This window comes from Oratosquilla oratoria, chromosome 13, assembly GCF_046742065.1.
Source record: "Oratosquilla oratoria isolate Oo_2021 chromosome 13, ASM4674206v1, whole genome shotgun sequence".
NCBI classification, from domain to species: Eukaryota; Metazoa; Arthropoda; class Malacostraca; order Stomatopoda; family Squillidae; genus Oratosquilla; species Oratosquilla oratoria.
The window spans coordinates 4,475,051-4,500,482 of NC_134789.1; the positions used below are offsets into that span (position 1 = coordinate 4,475,051).

General features: G+C 38.1%; 1 protein-coding gene across 2 annotated transcripts; it reads right to left on the reverse strand.

Annotated features, from left to right (window-relative positions):
- Positions 1-2,712: 2,712 nt before the first annotated feature.
- Csl4 (exosome component 1 Csl4) lies at positions 2,713-8,650 on the reverse strand. Of its 2 annotated transcripts, none has more exons than XM_076196794.1 (4): positions 8,543-8,650; positions 6,415-6,594; positions 5,935-6,117; positions 2,713-3,813 (listed from the first exon to the last, which is right to left on the reverse strand). In XM_076196794.1, exons 2-4 carry the CDS (start codon positions 6,583-6,585, stop codon positions 3,571-3,573), a joined length of 597 nt encoding a protein of 198 aa, XP_076052909.1. In that variant the 5' UTR covers positions 6,586-6,594; positions 8,543-8,650; the 3' UTR covers positions 2,713-3,570. The 2 variants fall into 2 exon arrangements, with proteins under 2 accessions (XP_076052909.1, XP_076052910.1); XM_076196795.1 differs by having other exon boundaries at positions 8,522-8,584.
- Positions 8,651-25,432: the final 16,782 nt, after the last annotated feature.

The window sequence follows — 25,432 nt, forward strand, 5'->3', positions numbered from 1 at the left end:
GAGTGGAGGTAAATTGTAGAGTGAGGGAAGCAAGTAAATGTCTTCGGTTATTGAAAAATGTCATGAGAAAAATGCATCTGGGAACAGATGCAACGAGGAGACTACATGAAGGGTTAATTGAGCCTGTGGCACTGTATGGGGTAGAGACTTGGAATATGACCCTTAGCTACAAGGATGCCGATATTGGTGTCCTGAGGCATGTGTGGGTGTAGAAGGACACTGGTGTCAGCATCCTAATTATATTTATTTTGTAGTTGTAGCTGAGTGTTCCCACATTCTGTGAACAGGGTTCATCACATTTTCTGTGGTTATCCACATTCAGGATGAAAGAGAATGAGGGAAAGGAAAATATTACAACTGTAATTTTATAACTTATAATGCACTTATTATGACGTATCACTGTACATCAGGCAGCCCAATACTTGCATGCAAATATCTAACTTGTACTTAAGAGGTTAACAGGCAGAAAGAAGTTTCAATATGTTTGAGATGAATGTATCCAAGTAGTACAATTGGGGTTAGATAGGGTGAGAAATGAGGAGCTGAAGAGAAGAGTGGTAGTAGAAAGGGAGCTGGCAAACTGGACTGATGATAGATTATTGGGATGATCTGGGCACATGGAAAGAATGAGTGAGGAAAGATTGGTAAAAAGAGTGGAAAGCAGAGATGGATGGAATGAAGTTTAAGGGATGACCAAGAATGAGATGGATGGATGGGATGAAAGGGACTTTGAGCAAGAGGGGAATATTTGTTGAAGAGGGAAGGGAGAAGGCAGGGGATAGGTGAGAGTGGTGAATGATTGTGTGTGGATATTTTAACACAGCCCAAATGGATTTCTCTGTATTCTCTAATTTCCACATGAAGAGACAAGGAGGGAGAATTGCCATGTCAATGAAGTGGCCTTGCTGTGGATATACTATGTCTTAGACAGGAGACAGGATGAGGAGTTAAGATGAGAAACATTGGCTAGGAGCGGGTGCATGTACTGGCTACCTCCGTTATAAGAGTGTTGGTATATAGATAGATTTAACATTTGTTACATTAGTTTGGAGTCAGGAATGGAGTTCAGTCATGCTTTGTCCAAGTGAACAAGTCCCAATTTATGATGATAATGATGATATAGTTTAACGTCACAAACTGCCCCCTATCGGAAGGCTAGGACAGTGCCCCTCACAGAGGGCTTTGTAGTGTGGAATTTAATGAACCATGCCCTTGGTTCAACTTCGCTGGTGGCAGGATTCGAACCGCCATCCCCTCAACCTTTGCCGCAAGTAACGACGCCCTAACCCGCTCAGCCAGCAAGCTTCCATATCCCAATTTATACTCTTTGCTTTTTAAGTTCCATATCCATTTGCAATTTCATATCCCAATTTATACTCTTTGCATTTAAGTGGATCACCCAGTTCAACCTTTACTGTCTCTTAAGAAATGTGTAATGTCATGGGAAGCATAAAAAGGAAAGATGTGAGGTTTTGAGAGAGAAGGGGGATTTGGATTTTGAAGATGAAGAGCTTCAGGTTTACAAGTTACTATTCATTCCATTTGGATTTGAAGGCATTGGGAAGTCCAAGGGACCACAGAGAGTGCATTTTACAAGAGTCAGTGTGGGATGGGGATGTGACAATAAGGCATTATGTTGTTTTCTTTATTCATGCCACAATTAAGATGATTTTGCTGAAGGCAGCTACTCAGCCAGTTGAGGGTGAGGGCATGGGGGCATCTAACCTGAAGGGACTTTTTCTAGCCTCTGTTGAATAAACACAATCTATGGAGTGAACAGAGCAAATCCTGAAAAGTACTGCTCAGGTTGCTGCTGAACTGCACTGCCTCCTCAGTCCAAGTACTGAGCCTGCACAACCTACCATGTGGATTGTGACTAAGGAGTTTCAGAGATTACCACTTCTTGCTCCCACCATCACCAGAGAACTAAGTAAGCAAGGGGGTTATTGTGAGATAGTTATACAAGTTGATCTCAGGACACCATGAGGGTGTGAGGCAGCAGTTACTGTAAATTGCGGTGTATGAGTCAACTTTTCAAGCCTATTTTTTTTTTCCCTAAACCTGAGGTTGATTTATATGATAGGAATAAAATGCAAACCAGTTGGTAGAGTTCCTGGCTGCCACCATGGAGGTCCAGGTTCGAATCTCACCCAGGGCTGAAGTAATTTCAGTATAGGGGAGTTGGGAGTGTATGTGCATGCAAGGTCACAGCATTACCCATAGATCAGTCATGTATGAGCTCTGAACTCTCTTCTGAGATGGAAATAACTGTCAACCATGGGTCCAACACATGATCCAAGACCATAGTGAATGGTGACTCAACAATTGCTGTACACTATCTACCATACCTCCAGCAGGGTGCCACAAATGTATCCCACTAATATTTGTGTTCGGTGAACATATTTGGCATATTAGTGTCTTAATATACAGGTAAGTAGTGTGAATTTATGTAGTTTTGGCACAGGTTATCATATACTACAGCCTAACTCCATTTACTGATAGGCTTAGATTTTGGGTTGGTAGTCTACCATATGTGGTCGACTTTATAGAGGGTATAGACCTAACTCACAATTTCGAGGTGAAATTTTTTAGGCCGACTTGTGCGCTGCAATTTACGGTAATCCTACTCTAACACAGAAAGTCTGAGGAAGGCCTAGCTTCATAATTACTCCAATGAAAAACAGAAAAAGGAGTTAAAAGAATATAGAATGGTAAAAACAGAATAAAATTTATTCACTGTCCAGTCTGACAGCAGTGAGCTGGTACATATCACATACAAATCTTTTAAATGTTCCTATCTACAAGCAGTTAACATACTTTCAAACAACATGATCATTCTAACATGTGCTCCCTTCCTCATATCTATTCTCTCATATTATACACAACTATCAATCAATCAACTGACTGATACACATTCATCCTTTACTATACTTTTTCTGTAAAGATGTTCAAATCTGTGCCATACTGTATTCCTGTATTATCTTACTATTCCCTGGTGTAGCACACAAATCTCTACTATCTTACACTTTATTCCTACCTGATAGTTTGTAGTATCAACTTTTTTCATCACTCTTATATACAAGTTCACTACTGACACACACACACATTCATGTACAAGTCAAAGCATACACGCACCCTACATCCATCCAAAACTCATATGTTGTCCCTCTCATTTTAGCACATCATGGATAAAAAGTGATCATGTATTTGCCATGCTGCTTGGGCCAGAGGCAATGCAACAAGATACAACACTTCCACATCAGAAGCTGGTTTAATCCCACCACTTCAAGAAATTTACAGAACAGACATGAAGACCATCCCTTTGGCCTGTGTCATTTCTTCATTTTTTACAACCACTTTCCATTCATTCTTATTTTTTACATTCTTTTCCTTGTTTGACAGACATTCCTCATGCATACAATACAGTTTCATATGTTTATCCCAAAGATAACCTTAGCAACAAACTTCTTCAATTTAAGATGGCATCACATAGTTTTGTATTTCAATACTTTCATGTACAAGATACTACATACTCATACCACCTGTCTTTCACATTCAAATATGTTGTAACTACTCTTCATCATGTTTACTTCTCTGGGGAATAACCTTGGCCACTTTCCTCTTCTCCAATCTACACTGACATCTCATGGTCTCCCATGATGCTGGTACCAGTGGGTGGCCCTCCTCACAATGTGCTGTGACAACACCCAGGTCGTTACTGGCAGTGGAGAGCTCATACTGTCGCATGTTGCCTAAGGAGAGTACTCGGGCCAAAATAATGTCATCTGGGCGAAAACAGCTATGCATGTCAACCTGGAATAGTGGCAAAAATATTCATTATGTTCTGAAAAACAGTACCCAAGCCTTTAAACACTAACGAAAGTTCAATCAATCTACTGCCCCATGTCTCTCTTGAAGCAGACCCACATCTCCTAAGTAATTTGCAACAGCCACTGGGCTGGCCTAAATTCACTCATGAAAGATATTGTACTGAGAACCATCAAGATGCAAGATATCTGCTTAAGCTTCGACTTTCAGAAGGCTTTTGACATGGTGAAACACAAGACATGATGATGATCGATACTGGATTAGATGGAAAGAACTTGAGAATATTACATAACATGTATTGGGGCCAAAAGACTGTCATGATAGTTGGATATCACAAGGCTGATTGGACAGAAATACTTTGAGAACTCAGACAAAGGTAAGTGCTCTCACCCACTTCAATTCTTTTATACAGACAAAAATGCAGAGAACTGTAAGAGACAGAAAGAATTAGGATATGAGGAAGGAATACAAACATACAGTATGATGATACAGTATTACTTACAGACTGAAAAGAAACTAAAAATAGACAGACCAGCTGCAAGAATAGTGTGAAAGAGGATTGAAAATTAAGACAAGACAGAAATTATGGTAATTATATATATACATCAAAAGGTCTTTACTCCTTATAGGGAGGGTAATTGGTAAAAGAGGTGCTAAGATAAGAGGGAGGGTGGAGGGGTGTGGAGTGTATTCAGGGATGGAATGGGTGGGAATGATTTTATGCCTTTTCCTTTTTGGCTACCTCCCTTGTAAGGGGGAAAAGCCTTGGTATATGTATGTAATTGGTAAAAGAAATTCAAAATCAATATAAGGGTATACTCAATGCAAATTTATTCAGCAAATGGAAAAAACTAAATACTTAGGATATTTCAGAAAAAGACATACACACATACATATACCAAAGGCTTTTTTCCCCTACATGGGGGGTAGCCAAAAAGAAAAAGGCATAGAAACCACTCCCACCCATTCCATTTCCTATATAATCCACTCCTCTCCACCCTCCCTCTTATCTTGGCACCTCCTGGATGACGGGTCATCCCTGCATCCTGTCCACTGCCCTGGGTCAGAAGCAGTGTTGCAAGACACTTTACTCCTTATAGGGGGAGTAATTGGTAAAAGAAATTCAAAATCAATATAAGGGTATACTCAATGCAAATTTATTCAGCAAGTGGGAAAATTTAGATACTTAGGATGTTTCAGAAAAAGAGGAATGTAAAAAACACAGATTGCCATACCAAGAACAACCATCAGAAAGAAGAGAAAATTACTACAGTGAGCGTGCTCCAAGGAGTCTGCTCAGGTTGTGCTATACATTGTGATTTACTACTAGCCATTCTGCCAGAGTAACCTCACTACATACCTCTCTTTCTTTTATTTCCCATCTATGTACTATTTTATATTTTTTATTCTGTATATAGTAAAGGAAGCTGTATAGCACAATGACTCACTTTTTAGGATAACAAGAATGATCTGAATAAATTCTATGAAACATGTCAGCATTTTTTCCCCATGTTGCCACACCAGCGTGTCACAGGTGAAACAGGTGGGATGGGGTGGATAATCGTTGTTATAATCCAAAAAAGTGATATTGTACTATACACCTTCCTTTACTATATACAGATAATGATATGGTTTAATGTCACAAACTCCCCCCTATCAGGAGGCTAAGACGGTGCCCCTTACACAGGATTTTGTAGCATGGAATTTAATGAATCATGCCCTTGGTTCAACCTTGCCAGTGGCAGGGTTTGAACCGCCATCCCCTTGACCTTTGCCGCAAGTAACAATGCACTAACCCACTAGGCCGGAATACAGAAAAAAATAAAATAAATAATAATAATAAAATAGCACAGAGTATATCACTATATATGCTACACCCTGAAAGGACTCCTTAGAGCCCACAGACTATAATGAATACGGGTCTGGTTGGTGCCTGTTACTGGTTTCTTGGAAACCAAAGAATTCAAGTGATGGGAAGCACAAGTCAACAAAGCTGAAGCCAAAATAAAATCTTAGAATAAAAATCCTCCCTTGCCCCATACCTTAACAGTTCTGGACAGAGTTCCACACCAGAAGCACAAATCTTGGGGATTATAGTTCACTTACCTGGTCAATGAGATGCTCCCGCACATTTTCAATATGAATAGTTCCTCTAAATGGGACATCAAGCATATGTGACCCGACACAAATGATGGACACATTTGTTTGATTAGCCGTCACTTGTAATACCCTGCAAGTCACAATGACACCTGGTTCAGGAAGACAGGCATTCTTGTCACCCTGAAGAACCTGCAAGAAATTGAAAAATCATTATCTAGAAGTAATGTGTACTATGAACTACTTCTATTTACAGTAGAATAAAGAAAAGCCCCACCAGATAGAGAAGGGTGATACATACATACATATACCAAGGGCTTTTTCCCCCTTACAAGGGAGATAGCCATAGTCAAAGGCATAAATCCACTACCCCTTTTTTTGTAGTAGTTATGCTTGGTTACAGATGTAGATGTATTCTGTTTATTTGATTTTAACTGCACATATTTCTATTTCACCATGCACTACTAACAGAAAATTAACAATTCTTACCCTGATGACATTAACACCTTCTTTGGACTGAACTTTGACCTGTCCTGGCACAGATGCATAAATATATTTGTTGAAAATATATGTGCCCTCTCCTGACATATACTTCCCACTTGCTTCACAGATTCGTTGACCAGGTGTACAGAGTAAGTGTCCATTCCCGGCACCCGTCATTTTTTATATCTGCAATGAATAATAATCATTACAAGATTCCCTCTAGAGCATCTACCAAACAAAATTTGTATACGTTTAGTAATTCTACATCCTTGATAATGACTCCATTTGTTTAAATTAATTTAATTATTCAACTTAAATCCAATGCATTATTTTCTATAAATTTCATTTTTGAGACATCTGGTTCTTGGGCTACACCCCCATCTCAATTAATATTCTTAAGCTCTTCCATATGATGATGCCTATGTAGGCGTTATGAGGTACGAGTAGGCATTATGAGGATGCCAGCAATTTTGTCCTGTTTATATATTTTTAGTTGTAGCTGAGTGACCCCCAAATTTTGTAAACTGGCTTTATTATATTTTCTGTGTTTATTGATACTCAGAGTGAAAGAAAATAAGTAAATCAGCAGTGACTTTATATTTTATGTTATGAGTATTATAAAGGATCACTGAATTATTATACATCAGGTATCCGATGCTGTGCATTAGAATTTGACTCATATTGAAGAGATTAAGATATGCAGATAATATACGGGTAGTATTTTTATTAACCCAAATCCAAGGCCACTCCTGAAATATTTCTAATTTTTACTTTCAGAAAAGTCAAGCATCACTGTCAACTAAACAAATCATTCTGCAAGGTACCAGCTAATACAATGCAGTCATGTATAAATATTGGTCACTTGTTTTAGTATCAAAGTCATGACAAATTTCAGGAAAACTAATAGAAACTAATATCTACCATTGCTTAGAATTGAAGATATGAATTTGCTCTTATGACCACAGAAATCATGGAGGTTCTGTCTGCAAAAAGGATTTCCTTCCCTACCCCTCTGGTGTTAAATACAACAATGTGATTCCTTGTTATAAAGACAACATAGGGAAGATCCCACCACTTCCCCCAAACAAGTTTAATACATTTAAGTTGGAAAACAACAAATTGTGCCATCTTGAACATTAACTGAAATAAATACCAATCAGGGAAGGTGGGTGTAATAACAGACCAACTGGCCCTGGTCCTACTAAATAACGCCTGGTAGCAACTGGTGATTTCCTATGGTGCCCAGGTGCTCTGTAAGCCTGTTTTTTCAGTTCCAATGGTTCATATCATATGAATGATTCATCTAGAGTGTTAGTGAATTCACGAAAAAAATCATTGTTTATGTCCAGTCATTGGAAAATGTGGAATGGCTGAATTACCAGCGGTTAGGTTAGGACCTAACCTAACCTACACTACCACCACGGTCTGGGCGCAAATTTCAGCAAAGGATTTTCTGCTTTGAGCATTTCTCCTGCTAAATTCAGTATTTTTTTTTTTTTTGTGAATTCACTAGTAGACAAATCATTCATATGATATAAACCATTGAAACTGAAAAAACACACTTACACAACACTAGGGCACCATAGGAAATCGCCAGTAGCTGCTGGGCGTTAATTAGTACGACCCACTGGCCCTTGTGAGGAGGGACAGCAGGACTGGCAGCAGCAGTAGATCACTATGGCTGAGAGGACTGACCTCGGAACCTCTCCAAGTAAGCCAAGTAAATCAAGTAAGTAATAACAATATAATTCAGGAAACTAAATCACTATTTATAGACATAAATCCCACATTTTTATCAACTAAAAATAGTTTCCTCAGAGGAAAATTTTTACTGTCCGCAAGTGACGTATCAGTTATATCATATCAGGAATTCAGTAATATATTTGACAATTTGATACTGAAAATAATTATCTTAACTGGCTTGGAAGCAAAGAATGTGAAAGGTAAGACTTAGACTAAGACTGATTGCAACCCGAGACCATAATGATATTATATAAATACCGATAAAATCAAGTAATTGCCACCTGAATAAATTTTCTATGCCTATCCATTACAATCCATGGCCAGGTCTTCCATATTGGTTTATGATTGGTAAGATATGTACTTAACTTACATGTATCTTGACTATACGAACCTTTACCAGCTTATTTACCAAGAATTGTTTATTGTCAGTACTTAATTTAAACATTAATAAAGCGCTAGAACAATCCACCGAATGTGCAAAAAACCGCTATGTTTTCACATTCAGAATCAATGAAAGGTGCTACATGCTTAAAAGTAAATAAAACAGAATTTAATTAGATAAACAGAGACAAAGTAACATGACTTACAAATACTCATGCAAGCAAAATACAGACGGATTTTTTTTTAGTAATGATGAATATAAAGGGTAGAAGATACACAACAAAACAACAAAGGTTCACCTGGAGAACGGCACAATATAACTCAAGAGTAAATACAAATTTATGTGATCTACGCACCATAAAACTACAGCCTGTGCGATCTACAATTTAAAAAATTATCTACAACAATAACAACAACAAAAGAGAAAATACATTAGGAAAATTCTACACGAGTGATCACAGCACCGAAAATTCAAAATACAAGTAATCTAATCTCACGTTTAAATTTAATTGTTGCTTCATAAGACATTGATATTCAATCCTTATTTCTAATTTCGAGTTTTGTCACCCTTCCTCCCCTTCCACAGGCAATCCGTGTTTGTCTTTATGTCTTGGCATATAATTCACCGTTTCATACCAGTTTATTAATGACACGAAAATACGATAAATGGGTCTTTTCCATTTTACGGCATGCAGAATTTTTAGGTTGGGTTAGGTCAGGTCAGGTCAGGTTAGGTTAGGTTTCAGATTAATATTCATTTCTTACCTCTCTTAAGTTTTGAAATCAACTGCATGCCGTTAAATGGAAAATACCCCGATAAAATACATTTTTATACTGTAACTTGGGTAGTAACAACTTGTTCAGCACATAACATTAAATTTTCTTTAATTTGAAAGTTCTGTCATCGTCTCTTTCGGTGCTACTTTAGCGTGCGGTATACCATGCCATTTACACTTCAGCGTGCGCTCTACGCTCTACCTGGTCATTTACACAGCGTGCTGTCTACCAGGTCATTTGATCAGCGTGTTATCCACCAGGTCATTTACACAGCGTGCTGTCTACCAGGTCATTTATATAGCGTGCTGTCTACCAGGTCATTTACACAACGTACTGTCTACCAGATCATTAACATTTCAGCGTGCGGTCTTTTGACTTCAAAAATCCATCACTCATTAACAAGCTATATAAATCGTTAGTTCGTCCACATTTGGAATATGTTGTTTCCGCATGGTCACCGAATCTCAATAAAGACATTGACAGACTAGAACAATTAAAACGGTGAGCCACAAAACTGATTCCAAATATCAAAAATAAATCATACGAAAATCGACTAAAACATATGAATCTGTTTTCCCTAAAAAAACGTAGACTCCAAAGTGACTTGATACAGGTCTTTAAAATTCTAAAGGGAATTGACAACATCAAAAGTGACAAAATTTTCACAATGAATGAGAATCAGACAAGAAACAATGGTCTCAAACTGTCCGGAAATAGATTCAATTTGGAAGTGGGTAGAAACAACTTCGCCAACCGTGTAGTTAATAAATGGAATAAACTTCCTGCAGAGGCAGTGCAATGTAGTTCAGTTCGAAGCTTTAAGAATCATTTAGATAAACACCTAAGCAAGATGCTGTAATGATTATCATTTATTTTATATTATTTGCTTTTTGTTGTGTTATCATTTGTCTGTTCATCATTATTTGCTTGATTCTCATTTATCATTAGTTATGTCAATTTATTATTATTTACTATTTACCTGTTTGTTTATTATTTAACTATACCTATGCATTTATTTATGTATTTTATTTATTATGTACATTATAGTTTTTTACTTATTCATTTATCATTATTATGATTTTTTCGCATCCGACTTAGATATGGACCAAAAGGTCTCCTATCGGCATGCTCCGCCTTTGTAATCCTTTGTACTATAGGATGATCAAAACAAATTGAATAATGTTAAATAATATGTTATTAATGACATACTTAACTTAATCTATCTCTAAGAATCATATACTACTGGATAAAAGAAAATGAATAATGACATACTATTAATGACTAACACTTAACCTAACGTGACCGAACCATCATACCTAACTAAACCCCACGCACATCGGGCGACCTGGTCCATGGTGGGCGGGGGGGAGTGAGTGACCCGGCCATATCGCCCGATATATGTTAGGTTAGTTTGGGTTATGTTAGGCTAAGTTAATCAGGAGCACTGATGTGCGTTAGGTTATTAGGTTAGGTTGGGTTAGGTTAGGATAGGTCAATCAGGAGCACTCACGTTAAAATTATATCATGATAGATCATTTCACCGTACGCTAAATTTGCAACTATCATTCTTAGTTTATCTTAAGTAATCTTAACATTTTACTTTTGTTTTCCTCACAACCCATTCAAATCCTTGCTTTATGCGTTTAACATGTCTGTACTTGAATTGAGCTTGCGACCCAAAACTCAGATTTGTATCATAAAAATATCACATTTGAAGATTTTTGTATCACTGTGACATTTGATTGAGACCGATAGTACGATCTGGCTAGTAAACACGTTCCGTCAAAAATGACCGCAACTTCGTTTAAGGTACGTGTACACTGTAAATTAAAATCTAGCTAGACCTGGCCTTGTCTAGTGAGACTAATCTAAATTGTGTGTACACTACACTAACATTTACTCTCCCTAGAGCTCCGATAGAGTAGTGGGAGATTGCATGTAGCGATGTTATTCTACTGTTAGTTACATTGTAGTTCGTTTGACGATGAAGTCTCGGACAGATTTGAGACTTGTATGTGATGAGATGTCACGGTCCAGGGATCTAATTGTTGTAGCTGCAACATTAGCCATTATATCCACTAATGTGGTGAAGAGCGTCGAAAAAAATATGTACTTTTTAGTCACTTTTTTTTTTTTTTTTTTTCATTTCACTGTTCGTTTCGCAACGCAGATTGTGCCACTTCCGTGTATTTTCCGACTCAGGAACAATTGATGTCTTTGTTATTTCTTTTATAACACGTGTCTTCTTTTCTTTATTGTGGTGCTCCATCAGCGACACATTCCACAATTCTGGGAATCTTTCTTATTGTTGCATTCTCTGATCACTATCCCAGTTTCATGTTTCCTGGGTCATCTTTTTACTCATGTTGTGCAGCAGTTCTACCTAGAGCGACAAAATATATTTAAGTCGACAAATAGATCTAGAGCAGTTTCGGTACGTAGTCTCCACTTCGTGTCCACTACAACACTAACTAGACCAGGGCTGTAGCCACGAGGGGCTTAGCTCCCCCCAAAAATCCAATCAGCCCCCCAAATTCAATTAGCCCCCCAAATTTATTTTTACTCAAAAGTATTATAAATACACTACATCGGAAAACTTACAAATATAAGCTAAGTTTTTGGTAAATTTGTGATACATGATGTATATACATAGAATATAAAATTGTAGCTATCATTACAGGCATATAAAATATTATGTCATATATATATATATATATATATATATATATATATATATATATATATATATATATATATGGGGGGACACAGTACAGCGGCCGCCCCCCCCCCCCCCGAAGCATAATTAGAACCCTAGAATTTAATTCCTGGCTACGGCCCTGAACTAGACATCAACAATTCTACCGAGAAAGGAGACTAAATCTAGCTACAGCATTCTCACTATTTTAAGAGCTCTAGCTAGAGCAAAGCTAGCTAAAATAACCACAGTGTACACCTAGCTTTACATCAGGAGACGTGGGAATTCTATGGTTACTCAACTTTTGCGAGCACTATACCTCCCTGTAGGCCTATTTATATGCTGCAGTCTTTTTGATAAATTCTAGTTATACCTTATAATCAACAATAGTAATAACCAATTTGTCTCCAATATATATATATATATATATATATATATATATATAAATATATATATATATATATATATATATATATATATATATATAAATATATATATATATATATATATATTTTTTTTTTTTTTTTTTTTTTTTTTTTGCGAGCAGTACAGTGATACAGCGTGGAATAATAAGTATAGCGGTTCCAGTGGAGATTTCAGGGGAGTTCGGTCAGTAATGTGTATCTGTTCGCTCTGTATGTGTGTTTGTGTGTTCTGGTAACATGGAAGAATATGCGTGGCAGGAATTGGGCTCTACAGCTGAGGGAAACCTCCCAATCTTCCCGGATGAATTACTGAAAATAAGGCGCCCAAGACTATTAACGATGGAAGAACGGTGCCCGCACGATAAAAAGCCCGTTTATCTTAGGCGCACGCGGATACGGTAATGGTATTGGCGCGGTATTCGGTAATGGCAAACACGCAAGAACGGTGTCCGCACCGAAAAACCTGTTTTTCTTAGGCACACGCGGGCACGGTGATGGAAATGGCAATATCGGGGCATTCAATAATGGTATTGGTAATGACACGGCGTTGGGTAATGGTAATGGCAAACCGTAAAGGCCAATGGTAACGGTTTTCACGGTTCCTTATCCTATTCGCGTATCTTCGGCCTTGGGATCTTGAAGAGATTAAAGACAAATGACGACGAACGGTTCCTTCTAGTCCTTTGACGACTACACAAGCTGGAGGGGCACTACCCCTCCAGCCTCTTCCCGGCGAAGTCCGCTTGCCTTTGCTTCGCTGTGGAGAAGGAACCCGCTCGGCTAGGAAGGAAGGATGCCTACTTTGCATATTCAGGAGGCATATTGTCCCCTCTTGTCGTTTCTTCGCGCTAGTTTCGCCACGTCCAGAGGTCGTCGCCGTCGCAAAAGGTCGCGAAAGGTGCCCGGTCTTATCGGTCGAAGTCGGCTCTGCCCGAGACGTCGACGACGCAGATAACGAGAATGCAAGAGCCACATTGCACACACATAATATACATACGACATTTGTACACATATACGTACACACACACGCACACACACATACGCACACAAACACACACACACGTACGTCGGATACACGGCGAAGATTGGAACTCCGGAAAAGAAGTGCAATATCCGTGGATCTCAACCACGAGGGAGTACCTTGTTGTATTAGTAGGGAAAGGGGAAACCTCGTGGTGTAGTGGGAAGGTGAAGAAATAGGAGAAAGAGAGGGATTGTTGAGGAAAATGGAAGGAAATGAGGAAGGGGACGAACGGGCCCCGGATCTTAGGAGAAGTGTAAACAAACGGGGGACAGAATACACAGACGAGGAACAAGGAAGCGGAGGTGTCAAGAGCAGAAATATAGATAATAGCAGTTCAATGGAAAGAGATAATAACTGCTTTTATGGATTTAATGAGGGAGGAGGTGACAACCTCCCCCGACTAGTAAATCTAGAGGAGAAACTAAAAAAAATGAACGAAGAATGGGAGGTTAGGTTTGACCAATTATCACAGGTTACCCAAAGAGTTGATAAACTGGAAGAACTAAAGAAGGAGAATCAAAACCTAACCAAAGAAACAGAAGAATTAAAAAGACAGTTAAAAGAAGTAAAAGATGAGAATGAGGAATTAAAGAATAATAATAAAGAAAATAAAGAGTCCATAGCAAAGGAAGCACAGGGTTGGAGAAAAGTCCAAGAGAACAACAAAGTTGTATTTAGAGATATAGTGACACAACAGATGAAAGAACAAACTAAGGGCACATTTATTAAAGTGATGAGAGAGAAGGAGAATATAGTAAGAGACTTAGCGGACAAAAAGAAATGTGTAATTATATTAGGGATGGAAGAGAAGTATAATGCAAATAGGACCACAAGAGTAAAAGAGGAAAAGGAAAAGGTAAACAAGATATAAGAAGTAGTTCAAGAGGATGAACAAGAAACAGGGAAAGAAATTGAAGAAATACATAGAATAGGGAAATGCAATACAGATAAAACTAGACCAATTAAGATCAAATTCAGGTCACAAACGACAGCAGAGAATATCTTAGCAAAAACAGGTAAACTAGCTGACAGTGAACAATATAAAAAGGTATGGATAAAAAGAGAAATGAATAAAGAGGAAAGAGAGGATGAGAAAACAAAAAGACTAGAAGCTAAGGGAAAAAACGAGAAAAGAACAGAGTCAGAAAAAGAGAATTTCTATTGGAGAGTAGTGGATATGAAAGTGAGGAGATGGTTCATAGCAGAGGAAAAACGGAAAGGAAACAAAAAAGCACGATGGAAGTAGCAGAAAATTAAAAGCGTCTTATACACATATAGATGGCTTAATAACAGGCTTGAACGAACTGAATGATTATAATATGATTATGGGAATTGTAGAGACAACATTGAAAGGTCCACTACCACCCAACAGTGTAGGACATGGTGCATATAATTATTGGATTAGAAACAGAGAGGTAAACAAGGGGGTGGAGTTATGTTCCTGACTAAGAAGGATATAAATGTGAGGAATGTCACATATGGAAAGAATAGAGTAGCGATGATTATGATGGAAGTGGAGGACAGGGATGGGAAGAGCAGGAAGTTTGTAGTAGGTTATGTGCCTCCTAAAACGGCCTTGTGGGAAGAGAGAGAACACAAAAGTATGTTAGAGGACACAAGGATAACACTAAATAAGATAATGGAAGATGGAGGAAGAATAGTTATAATGGGTGACTCTAATTGTAAAGAAATCTGCTGGGAAGAGATGACAGTGAAGGGTGGAGACGACCTATGGGGAAATGTACTACTTGATATGATTATAGAACATACAATGACGCAATGGATTCAAGAAAATACTAGGTATAGAAATGAGGAAGAACCATCGAGACTGGACCTAATAATCACATCAGAACCCGAAATAGTGGACAAAATTGAATATAAGACACCAATAAGTAAAAGTGACCACATATTGGTTGAACTGGAACTAAATGAGGAAAAATACATGAAAAAATCAACAATATAGAAAGGGAAGATTGATGTATGAAAAAACAAACTTTGATAAAATAAGAGGATTCTTTCAAAAAGCAGACTGGGAAAGAATACACAAGGAGGAAACAACAGTAGAGGAGAAATGGAACGTTTTGACAAAAAATTATAAAGAAGGAGTGGAAAAGTATGCCCCAAGACAAAAACAAGAAAAATAATATGTAAAGTGCTGATACAACAAAATATGTAGGCAGTTAAAAGACAAAATACCTGAAAAATGGAAAAGATATACTAGTTATAGAAATGAATATATACAAGTGTGCAGAGAATAAAAGAGAAAATACGAAAAAGATTTCATAGAAAAATGTAAAGATCAACCAAATCTATTTTACATATTTGTAAACAACAAACTGAAAACAAACAAGACTTAGAGAAACTACGATAAAGAGGAGTTGAATACACAGAGGAAATAGAAATGACAGAAATTATGAACAAGCATTTTAAATCGGTGTTTACAAGGGAGAACATGCAACCTAGATATATCGAATGGGAGGAGAAAGTACCCCCTATGAAAGAGGTAGAAGTATCAAGGAATGAAATAATGAAACACTTGAGTAATCTCAATGTCAGAAAATCGCATGGACCAGGTAAAATAGCAAACTGGATTTTGAGAGAATGCAGGAATGAACTAACAGACAAAATACATAGTCTAATAAACAGTTCATTGAAAGAAGGAAAAGTTCCAGAAGGTTGGAAAAGAGCAAATATAGTACCAATATATAAAGGGGGGAACAAGGAAGACCCTACTAACTATAGACCAGTCTCTCTAACAAGTATGATAGCAAAAATTTGTGAAAGAATTATCAAAATAAGATGGGTAAGGCATTTGGAAAAAAAACGTACTAAATCCAAGGCAATTTGGATTCAGTCAAGGAAGATCATGCGCCACAAACTTAATTTGTTTATTTTAAAGACTAATAGGTATAATACAAGAAAGAGATGGATGGGCTGATTGTGCATTTCTAGACCTGGAAAAAGCTTTTGATAAGGTGCCACATAAGAAGTTGCTTAAGAAATTAGAAACTGCAGGAGGAATACAGGACAAACTGCAGAAGAGGATGGAAGACTTCTTGCATAAAATAAAAATGAGAGTAGTGATAAGAGACAAACACTCTAATTGGGATGAAGTGATATGTGGTGTTCCACAAGGAACAGCTCTGGCCCCAATAATGTTTGCTATATATATTAATGATATGGATAAAGGAATTGAAAGTTATATGAGCTTCTTTGTGGATGATGAAAAAAGTGAACACTGAAGAAGATTGTGAGTCACTACAGAGTGATCTCAATAAAGTATGGTAATGGAGTAGGAAGTGGGAGATGGAATTCAAAATTAAGAAGTGTAATATAATGGAATTTGGAAGAAGCAAAAAAAGAATAATGAGATATAGATTGGGAGAAGAAGAAATAAAAGAGTAGAAAATGAGAAGGACCTGGGAGTCATTATTATGAATAATATGTCCCCGGAGAAACATAAAAAAAAAAAATTTGAAGAAATTTATAATCTAATAAGAACAATCAAAGTGGCATTTACACACATGGATGAAGAAATGGTGAAGAAAATACTAGTCACCAAGTACAAAAAAAAAAAAAAATGTAAAACAAAACTTGAAAGAATACAAAGAGCAATTATGAAATTGGCACCAACACTCTCAGAACTATTATATGAAGAGAGACTAGCAAAACTTGAGCTACAGACATTAGAGCAAAGATGAGAGAGAGGAAACTTGATAACTATTTATAGAATCCTGAAAGGCATAGAAATTATTGATAGAGAGGATCTAATAAAATGGAATAGTAGAAATACAAAAGGACACGGAAAAAAATCAAGAAAGACAGTTATAGAAGAGATTTGAAAAAGAACAGTTTTCCCCACAGAGTAATAGACATTTGGAACAAGTTAGATGAGAAAGTGGTGTGTGCAAAAACAATACACGAATTTAAAAACAGTCTAGATAAAATGAGATATGAAAACGGGACACCACAAGCATAGTTCCCCTTCCCGTAAAATACAACTAGCTAAATACACACACACGCACATACATACACACACACACACACACACACACACACACACACACACACACACACACACACACACACACACACACACACACACACACACTTCAACGAACGGACGGCATACACGACGTTCTGAAGAAAAAGTGAAATTTCGTGGATCCCAAAGCAAAGGAAGTACCTATTGTATTTGCAGGGTGGGGGGAAATTGCTCGTGGTGTAGGGAAAGTAAGGAAAAAGGAGAAGGGGAGGGATTACTGAGGGAAATGGAAGGAAATGAGGAAGGTGAGGACTTGGCCCAGGCAGGCAGACGAAATCTAAACAAACGAGGGCCGGACCAATTTAGCGATGATGAAATGTCTAACAAAAATGTAAAGATTAGAAGTATAGATAAGAGCAATACAGTAGAAGATGATGAGAATATTTTCCAGGGATTTAAAGAGGGGGGGGACCCCCCCCCCCCGGTTAACAAGACTAGAAGAGAAACTCGATAAGATGATCGAGCACTGGGAATTTAAGTTCGGTCACGTTAACAACATTGTGCAGAGAGTTGAAAAATTGGAAGAACTAGAGAAGGCGAACAAAAACTTAACTAAGGAAATTGAAGAATTAAAAAAACAGTTAAAAGAAGTAAAAGAAGAGAATAAAGTCTTAAAGGAGAATAATAAGGAGAACAATGAGTGTTGGAAGAAAATCCAAGAAAATAGCAAAGTTGCATTCACTGACATAATCAGACAGCAAATGAATGAACAAACTGAAGACTCAGTTATTAAAGTGATGAGACAGAAGGAGAATATAGTAAGAGACTTAGCAGACAGAAAGAAATGTATAATTATATTAGGAATGGAAGAGAAACATAACCCAGATAGAACCACAAGAATCAAAGAGGAAAATGAAAAAGTAAGAAATTTACTAGAATTAGTTCAGGAAGATGAACCAGAAATAATGAAACAAATCGAAGAGAAATTCAGGCTCGGGAAATATAGTACAGACAAAACCAGACCAATTAAGATTAAATTCAGGTCACAAACTACGGCTGAGAATATCTTATCCAAAACAGGGAAACTAGCAACAAATGAACAATATAAAAAGGTATGGATAAAAAGAGAAATGAATAAAGAGGAAAGAGAGGAAGAAAAACAGAAAAGACTTGAAGCTAAGGAAAAAAACGAGAGAAGAACGGAGTCAGAAAAAGAGAGATTCTATTGGAGAGTAGTGAATATGAAACTAAAGAAAGTCGACATACAAGACAAAAACAAAAGGGAAACAGAGAACACAATGGAAGTGGCAGAAAACTAAGAGTGTCTTACACAAATATAGATGGATTAATAACAGGATTGAATGAGCTGAATGATTATTTGAAGGAAAAAGTACCAGACATAATGGGAATTGTAGAAACAAAATTAAAAGGTCCACTACCACCCAACAGTGTAGGACATGATGCATATAATTATTGGATTAGAAACAGAGTGAAAAAGGAAGGGGGTGGAGTTATGTTCCTGACTAAGAAGGATATAAACGTGAGGTGTGTCACATATGGAAAGAATACAGTAGAGATGATAATGATGGAAGTAGAAGACAGAGATAAGAAGAGCAGAAAGTTTGTGATAAATTATGTGCCCCCGAAAACAGCCTCATGGGAAGAGAGTGAACATAAAAGTATGTTAGAGGACACAGAGATAACATTAAACAAGATAATGGAAGAGGGAGGAAGAATAGTTATGATGGGCGACTTTAATTGCAAAGAAATCTGCTGGGAAGAAATGACAGTAAAGGGTGGAGACGGCTCATGGGGAAACGCTCTACTTGAGATGGTTACTGACCATACAATGACACAATGGATACAGGAGAACACTAGGTATAGAAATGAAGAAGAGCCATCGAGACTAGACCTAATAATTACATCTGAACCTAGAATAGTGGACAAAATTGAATATAAAGCACCAATAAGTAAAAGTGACCACATATTAATTGAACTGGAACTTAATGAAGAAAAATATATGAAAAGAAATGAACAATATAGAAAAGGAAGAATGATGTATGAAAAAACAAACTTTGATAAAATAAGAGAATTCTTTCAAAAGGAAAAATGGGAAGAAATATACAAAGAAGAAACAACAGTAGAAGAGAAATGGAATATTTTGACAAAAATTTACAAAAAAGGAGTGGAAAAGTATGTCCCAAGACAAAAACAAGAAAAAGAATATGTAAAATGCTGGTACAACAAAAATTGTAGGGAGTTAAAAGACAAAAGAGACAAAGCCTGGACCAGATGGAAAAAAGACAGAAGACCTGAAAAATGGAAAATATATACCTGTTATAGAAATGAATATGTACAAACGTGCAGAGAGGAAAAGAGAAAATATGAAAAAGATATCATAGAAAAGTGTAAAGATCAACCAAAACTATTTTACAGATTTGTAAACAATAAACTGAAAAACAAACAAGACTTGGAGAAATTAAGACAAGAGGGAGTTGAATACACTGAAGGAAATGGAAATGGCGGAAATTATGAACAAACATTTTAAATCAGTGTTTACAAGGGAGAACATACAACCTGAAGAGAAGGAATGGAAAGAGAAAGTCCCCCCTATGGAAGAAATAGAAGTAACAAAGAATGAAATATTAACACACTTGAGTAATCTTGATGCTCAGAAAATCGCATGGACCAGATAAAATAGCACACTGGATACTGAAAGAATGCAGGAATGAACTGGCAGACAAAATACATAGCATACTAAACAGTTCCTTAAAAGAAGGAAAAGTTCCAGAAGATTGGAAAAAAGCAAATATAGTACCTATATATAAAGGAGGAAATAAAGAAGAACCTACCAACTATAGACCAGTCTCTCTAACAAGTACAATAGCAAAAATTTGTGAAAGAATTATCAAAAGTAGATGGGTAAAATATTTAGAAAAAAAAACAGTGTTAAATCCAAGGCAATTTGGATTCAGACAAGGACGATCATGCGTCACCAATTTAATATGTTTCTATTTAAGGCTAATAGATATAATACAAGAAAGAGATGGATGGGCGGACTGTGCATTTCTAGACCTAAAGAAAGCTTTTGACAAAGTACCACATAAGAAGTTGATTAAGAAATTAGAAACTGAAGGAGGAATACAGGGAAAACTACTAAATTGGATGGAAGACTTTTTGCAAGAAAGAAAAATGAGAGTAGTGATAAGAAACCAGTACTCAAAATGGGATGAAGTAATAAGCGGTGTTCCGCAGGGAACAGTTCTGGCCCCAATAATGTTTGCTATATATATTAATGATATGGATGAAGGAATTGAAAGCTATATGAGCTTCTTTGCAGATGATGCAAAACTACAGAAAAGAGTGAAAACTGAAGAAGATTGTGAATCACTACAGAGAGATCTAAATAAAGTACAGGAATGGAGTAGGAAGTGGGAGATGGAGTTCAATACAAAAAAGTGTAGTATAATGGAATTTGGAAAAAGCAAAAAAAGAATAACAGGATCATATAAATTGGGAGAAGAAGGAATAAAAAAGTAGAAAATGAGAAGGACCTGGGAGTCATTGTTATGAATAATATGTCACCTGAGAAACATATAAATAAGATTTTTGGAGAAACTTATAATTTAATAAGAACAATCAAAGTTGCATTTACATACCTGGATGAAGAAATGGTGAAGAAAATCCTAATCACCCTGATAAGACCAAGATTGGAATATGCAGCAACGATATGGTCACCAAGTACAAAAAAATGTATAAGAAAACTTGAAAGAATACAAAGAGCAATTACAAAATTGGCACCAACACTCTCAAAAATATCATATGAAGAGAGACTAGAAAAACTTGAACTACAGACACTAGAGCAAAGAAGAGAGAGAGGAGATTTGATAGCTATTTACAGAATCATGAAAGGCATGGAAATTACTGATAGAGAGAATCTGATAAAATGGGATGACAGAAATACAAGAGGACACGGAAAGAAAATAAAAAAAGACAGCTATAGAAGAGATTTGAAAAAGAACAGCTTTCCTCACAGAGTAATAGACAGTTGGAACAAGTTAGATGAGAAAGTGGTGTGTGCAAAAACAATACATGAATTTAAAAATAGTTTAGATAAAATGAGATATGAAGACGGGACACCACGAGCATAGCTCCCCTTCCCGTAAAATACAACTAGGTAAATACACACACACACATACACACGCACACCAGAGCCTATTACAGTGCTGACTGCGAAACTGACCATTCTCTGATCGTCTCCAGAATAAAGCTAAAACCAAAGGAACTCTACCACTACAGGCAGAGAGGACACCCTCGCATTAACACAAGGCAAGACAACCTATTCAGAGAAGAACATTGAATTTGTAGAGAAACTCCCTAAAGATCTGACGGGCGATCAGAAAGAGAATGCTGAGGACAGATGGAACTTCGTCCATAACACCATCTGCATTACGGCAATCCTAACCAATGACAAGAAGGAACGCAATATGCCGACTAGTTTGAGACCAACAGTGCAGAAATGGAGCCCGCCACCAATGCAAAGAACATAAGAACATAAGAATAAAGGAGACTGCAAGAGACCATAAGGCCTACACTAGGCAGCTCCGTATCCATCACCACCTGTCATCCCCATCCATAAAGTTGTCTAATCGATTTTTAAAACAACTGATAGTTTCAACGCTTACTACATGGTTACTAAGTTTATTCCATTCATCGACCACCCTATTAGTAAAGCAATTCTTACCTATTTCCTTCTTGAATCTAAATTTGTCCAGTTTATACCCATTACTGCGAGTCCTGCCCTGTTGTTTTATTATGATGACCTTGTTTGCATCACCCTTGTTATAGCCTTTGATCCACTTGAACACTTCTATTAGATCACCCCGCACTCTGCGTCTTTCCAGAGAGTGTAAGTTAAGGTGCCTAAGCCTCTCTTCGTAAGGCAAATTTCTGAGTCCATGTTTCATTTTGGTCATTCTTCTCTGTACTGATTCTAGTGAATTGATGTCCATTCTGTAGGACGGAGACCAAAACTGTACCGCATAGTCAAGGATGGGTCTAACTATCGTTAGATAGAGTTTAATAATTACCTCTGCACTTCTATTCGTTACCGTCCTAGCAATGAAACCTAATGCTCTGTTAGCTTTATTTCTGGCGCTCACCAGAACTCCCAAGTCCCTCTCGCACTCAGATTAAAAAAAAAAAAAAAAAAAAAAAAAAACGTGTTATCTAAACTGTATCTATTTTCGGGGTTGTGTAGCCCTACGTTTAACACGCTACACTTAGAGATATTGAAGTTGATTTGCCATTTCACCGACCATGTTAACAATTTATTAAGACCATCCTGCAGAATCTCTGCGTCGTCTCCTGACCTAATTAGGCATCCTATTTTAGTGTCGTCCGCAAACTTACTAACATCACTATTTATCCCATTGTCTAAGTCGTTTATGTACATAATGAACAACAAGGGACCCAAAACCGAGCCCTGGGGGACCCCGCTAGTAACATTGCCCCACCTAGATTTTACTCCATTTATGGTGACCCACTGTTTTCTGTTACTAATCCAAGCTCTAATCCATTCTAACACTTTTCCTCCTATGCCATGGGCTTTGATTTTATTTAGTAGTCTCTGGTGTGGCACCTTGTCGAACGCTTTGCTAAAGTCAAAGTAAATAACATCGTAATTATCATTGTTATCTGACGCCTTATGTACTTTAGTGTAAAAGGATAGAAGATTAGTCACACGTGACTTACCGTTGGAGAAACCATGCTGTGAATCACGAATTAAATTATGTCCTTCGATATGTTCTTTAAGTCTATTTACTATTATTGATGCAAGCATTTTTCCTATAACCGATGTCAAACTGATTGGCCTGTAGTTGCATATAGACGATCTATCTCCCTTCTTAAAAACAGGAACAACGTTTGCATTAACTCAGTACACGTCTAAAGCAAAGCCCAGCTGACAGCACGCCGCTGCGCAAACAACTACTAACTATAGCTATCAGAGGGCACCCAACGAGCCTCATGTAACGGGATCGTTACATGGTCTCCAGGAAGGGTTACTTGCACCAAATTATGTAACGGATAGTTACATCATTCCCAGGAAGGGTTACTTGCCAGACACCTTTGAGTTTTTCTGGTTTATTCTTAACAAGGTCTAAGACTTAAGATTTACACTTATACACAATTTAACTCTAGGGCACGTCACAAGAACCGACCGCTCCTGGGCTCTTGCGGTGGAGTTTTGATCTCCGGAAGTGTGAAGGTCAGCACTTCTCGAGTTGCCTTCCATCGTGGTGTTTACAATAATGTCTTGTTAGTCCGTTGTCCCACATGGGTGGGGCAACTGCACTAATTACCTATTGGTCTCTTGGTTATAAATACTAATTATATATCCAGGGGGGTGGCTTGTTTATATGTAATGTTTCCGTGTGTTATGTCTGATGGCATCCACTATGTGTGTGTGTTCGTGAGTTCGTGTGCGTCTGGTGTGTGTGTGCTCGGGGTGGTATGCTAGGCTGTTAAGATGTCCACTCAGCAAATCGAACGGACGTGGTCTGGCGCCAAGGAGTCCGGTGAGTGAGTGTGATATTGTTCACCATGCATATGGTGACGTATACACTCAGACACGGAAAATGCCAGATGCATGCACAAGGGCATCAAGAAAGCAAAAGGAAAACCAGTGAAAAAGAGTGCGCCCCTGAAATCCAAGAAAGAAGAGATCATTACAGTCCAAGACGAGCATCTGGAGAGGTGGATCGAGCACTACATCGACCTGCATTGTAAAGAAAGATCTGCCTCTCAGGAAGCGCTTGATACGATGGAGGACCTACCAGTGCTAGAGAACCTGGGCTTTGAGCCCACCCGAGAAGAACTTATGAAAGCCATCGACGCTCTGCCGTATGGAAAAGCTCCAAGCAAAGATGGAATACGCCCTGAGGTTATCAAATGTGGAAAACCAGTTCTGCTCGAGCCACTCCATGAACTCCTCTGCCTGTATTGGAGATAAGGCAAGGTACCCCAGGACATACGAGATGCTAAGATTGTCACCTTAAATAAGAACAAGGGTGACCGCAGCGACTGTAACATTTATCGTAATATCTCCCTGTTCAGCACCGTGGGCATCTTTGCACGGGTGGTCCTTGCTCACCTGCAGGTCATAGCCGACTGTGTCTATCCGGAGTCCCCGTGCGGGTTCAGGACTGAGAGGTCCACAATGGACATGACTTTCTTAGTACGCTAGCTCCAGAAGAAATGTCAAGAGCAAAATATGCCGCTCTACATCGCATTCATTGACGTGACCAAAACTTTCGACCTTGTGAGCAGAAAAGGTCTATACCAGCTGCTGAAGAAAATTGGCTGACCCCTTCAGTTGCTCAGCATTACTGTTTTCTTCCTCAACAACGTAAAGGGCATTGTCAACTTTAATGCTGCATCATCGGAACCCTTCAATATAAGGAGCGGAGTGAAACAGAGCTGCATCCTTGCTCCAACTTTGTTCGGCATCATCTTCTCCCAGATGCTCCACTTCGCATTCAGAAGAGACGGGAAACTCTTCAATCTGTCCCGCCCGAAGGCCAAGACCAAGGTCCGCACATTTCTCGTCAGAGAGATGGTGTTTGCGGACAACGCAGCCCTGACCTCCCACACGGAGGATCTCTAACAGCTAATGGGCAGGTGCGCCTACGCCTGCAAGGAGTTTGGGCTGACAATCAACATAAGGAAAATCAACGTCATGGGCCAGGACGTCCCTGTACCACCATCGATCACCATCGGCAACGAGGAGCTTGACGTCACAAACCACTTCACGTACCTGACCTGTCACTCGATGCCGAAATCACCAAACGCATTGCCAAGGCCGCCGCTGTCATGGCGAAGTTGAGCAAAAAAAGTATGGGACAACAATCTACTGACGCTGAACACCAAGCTCAAGGTGTACCAGGCGTGTGTCCACAGTGCCTTGCTGTACGGTAGTGAGTCATGGACTACAT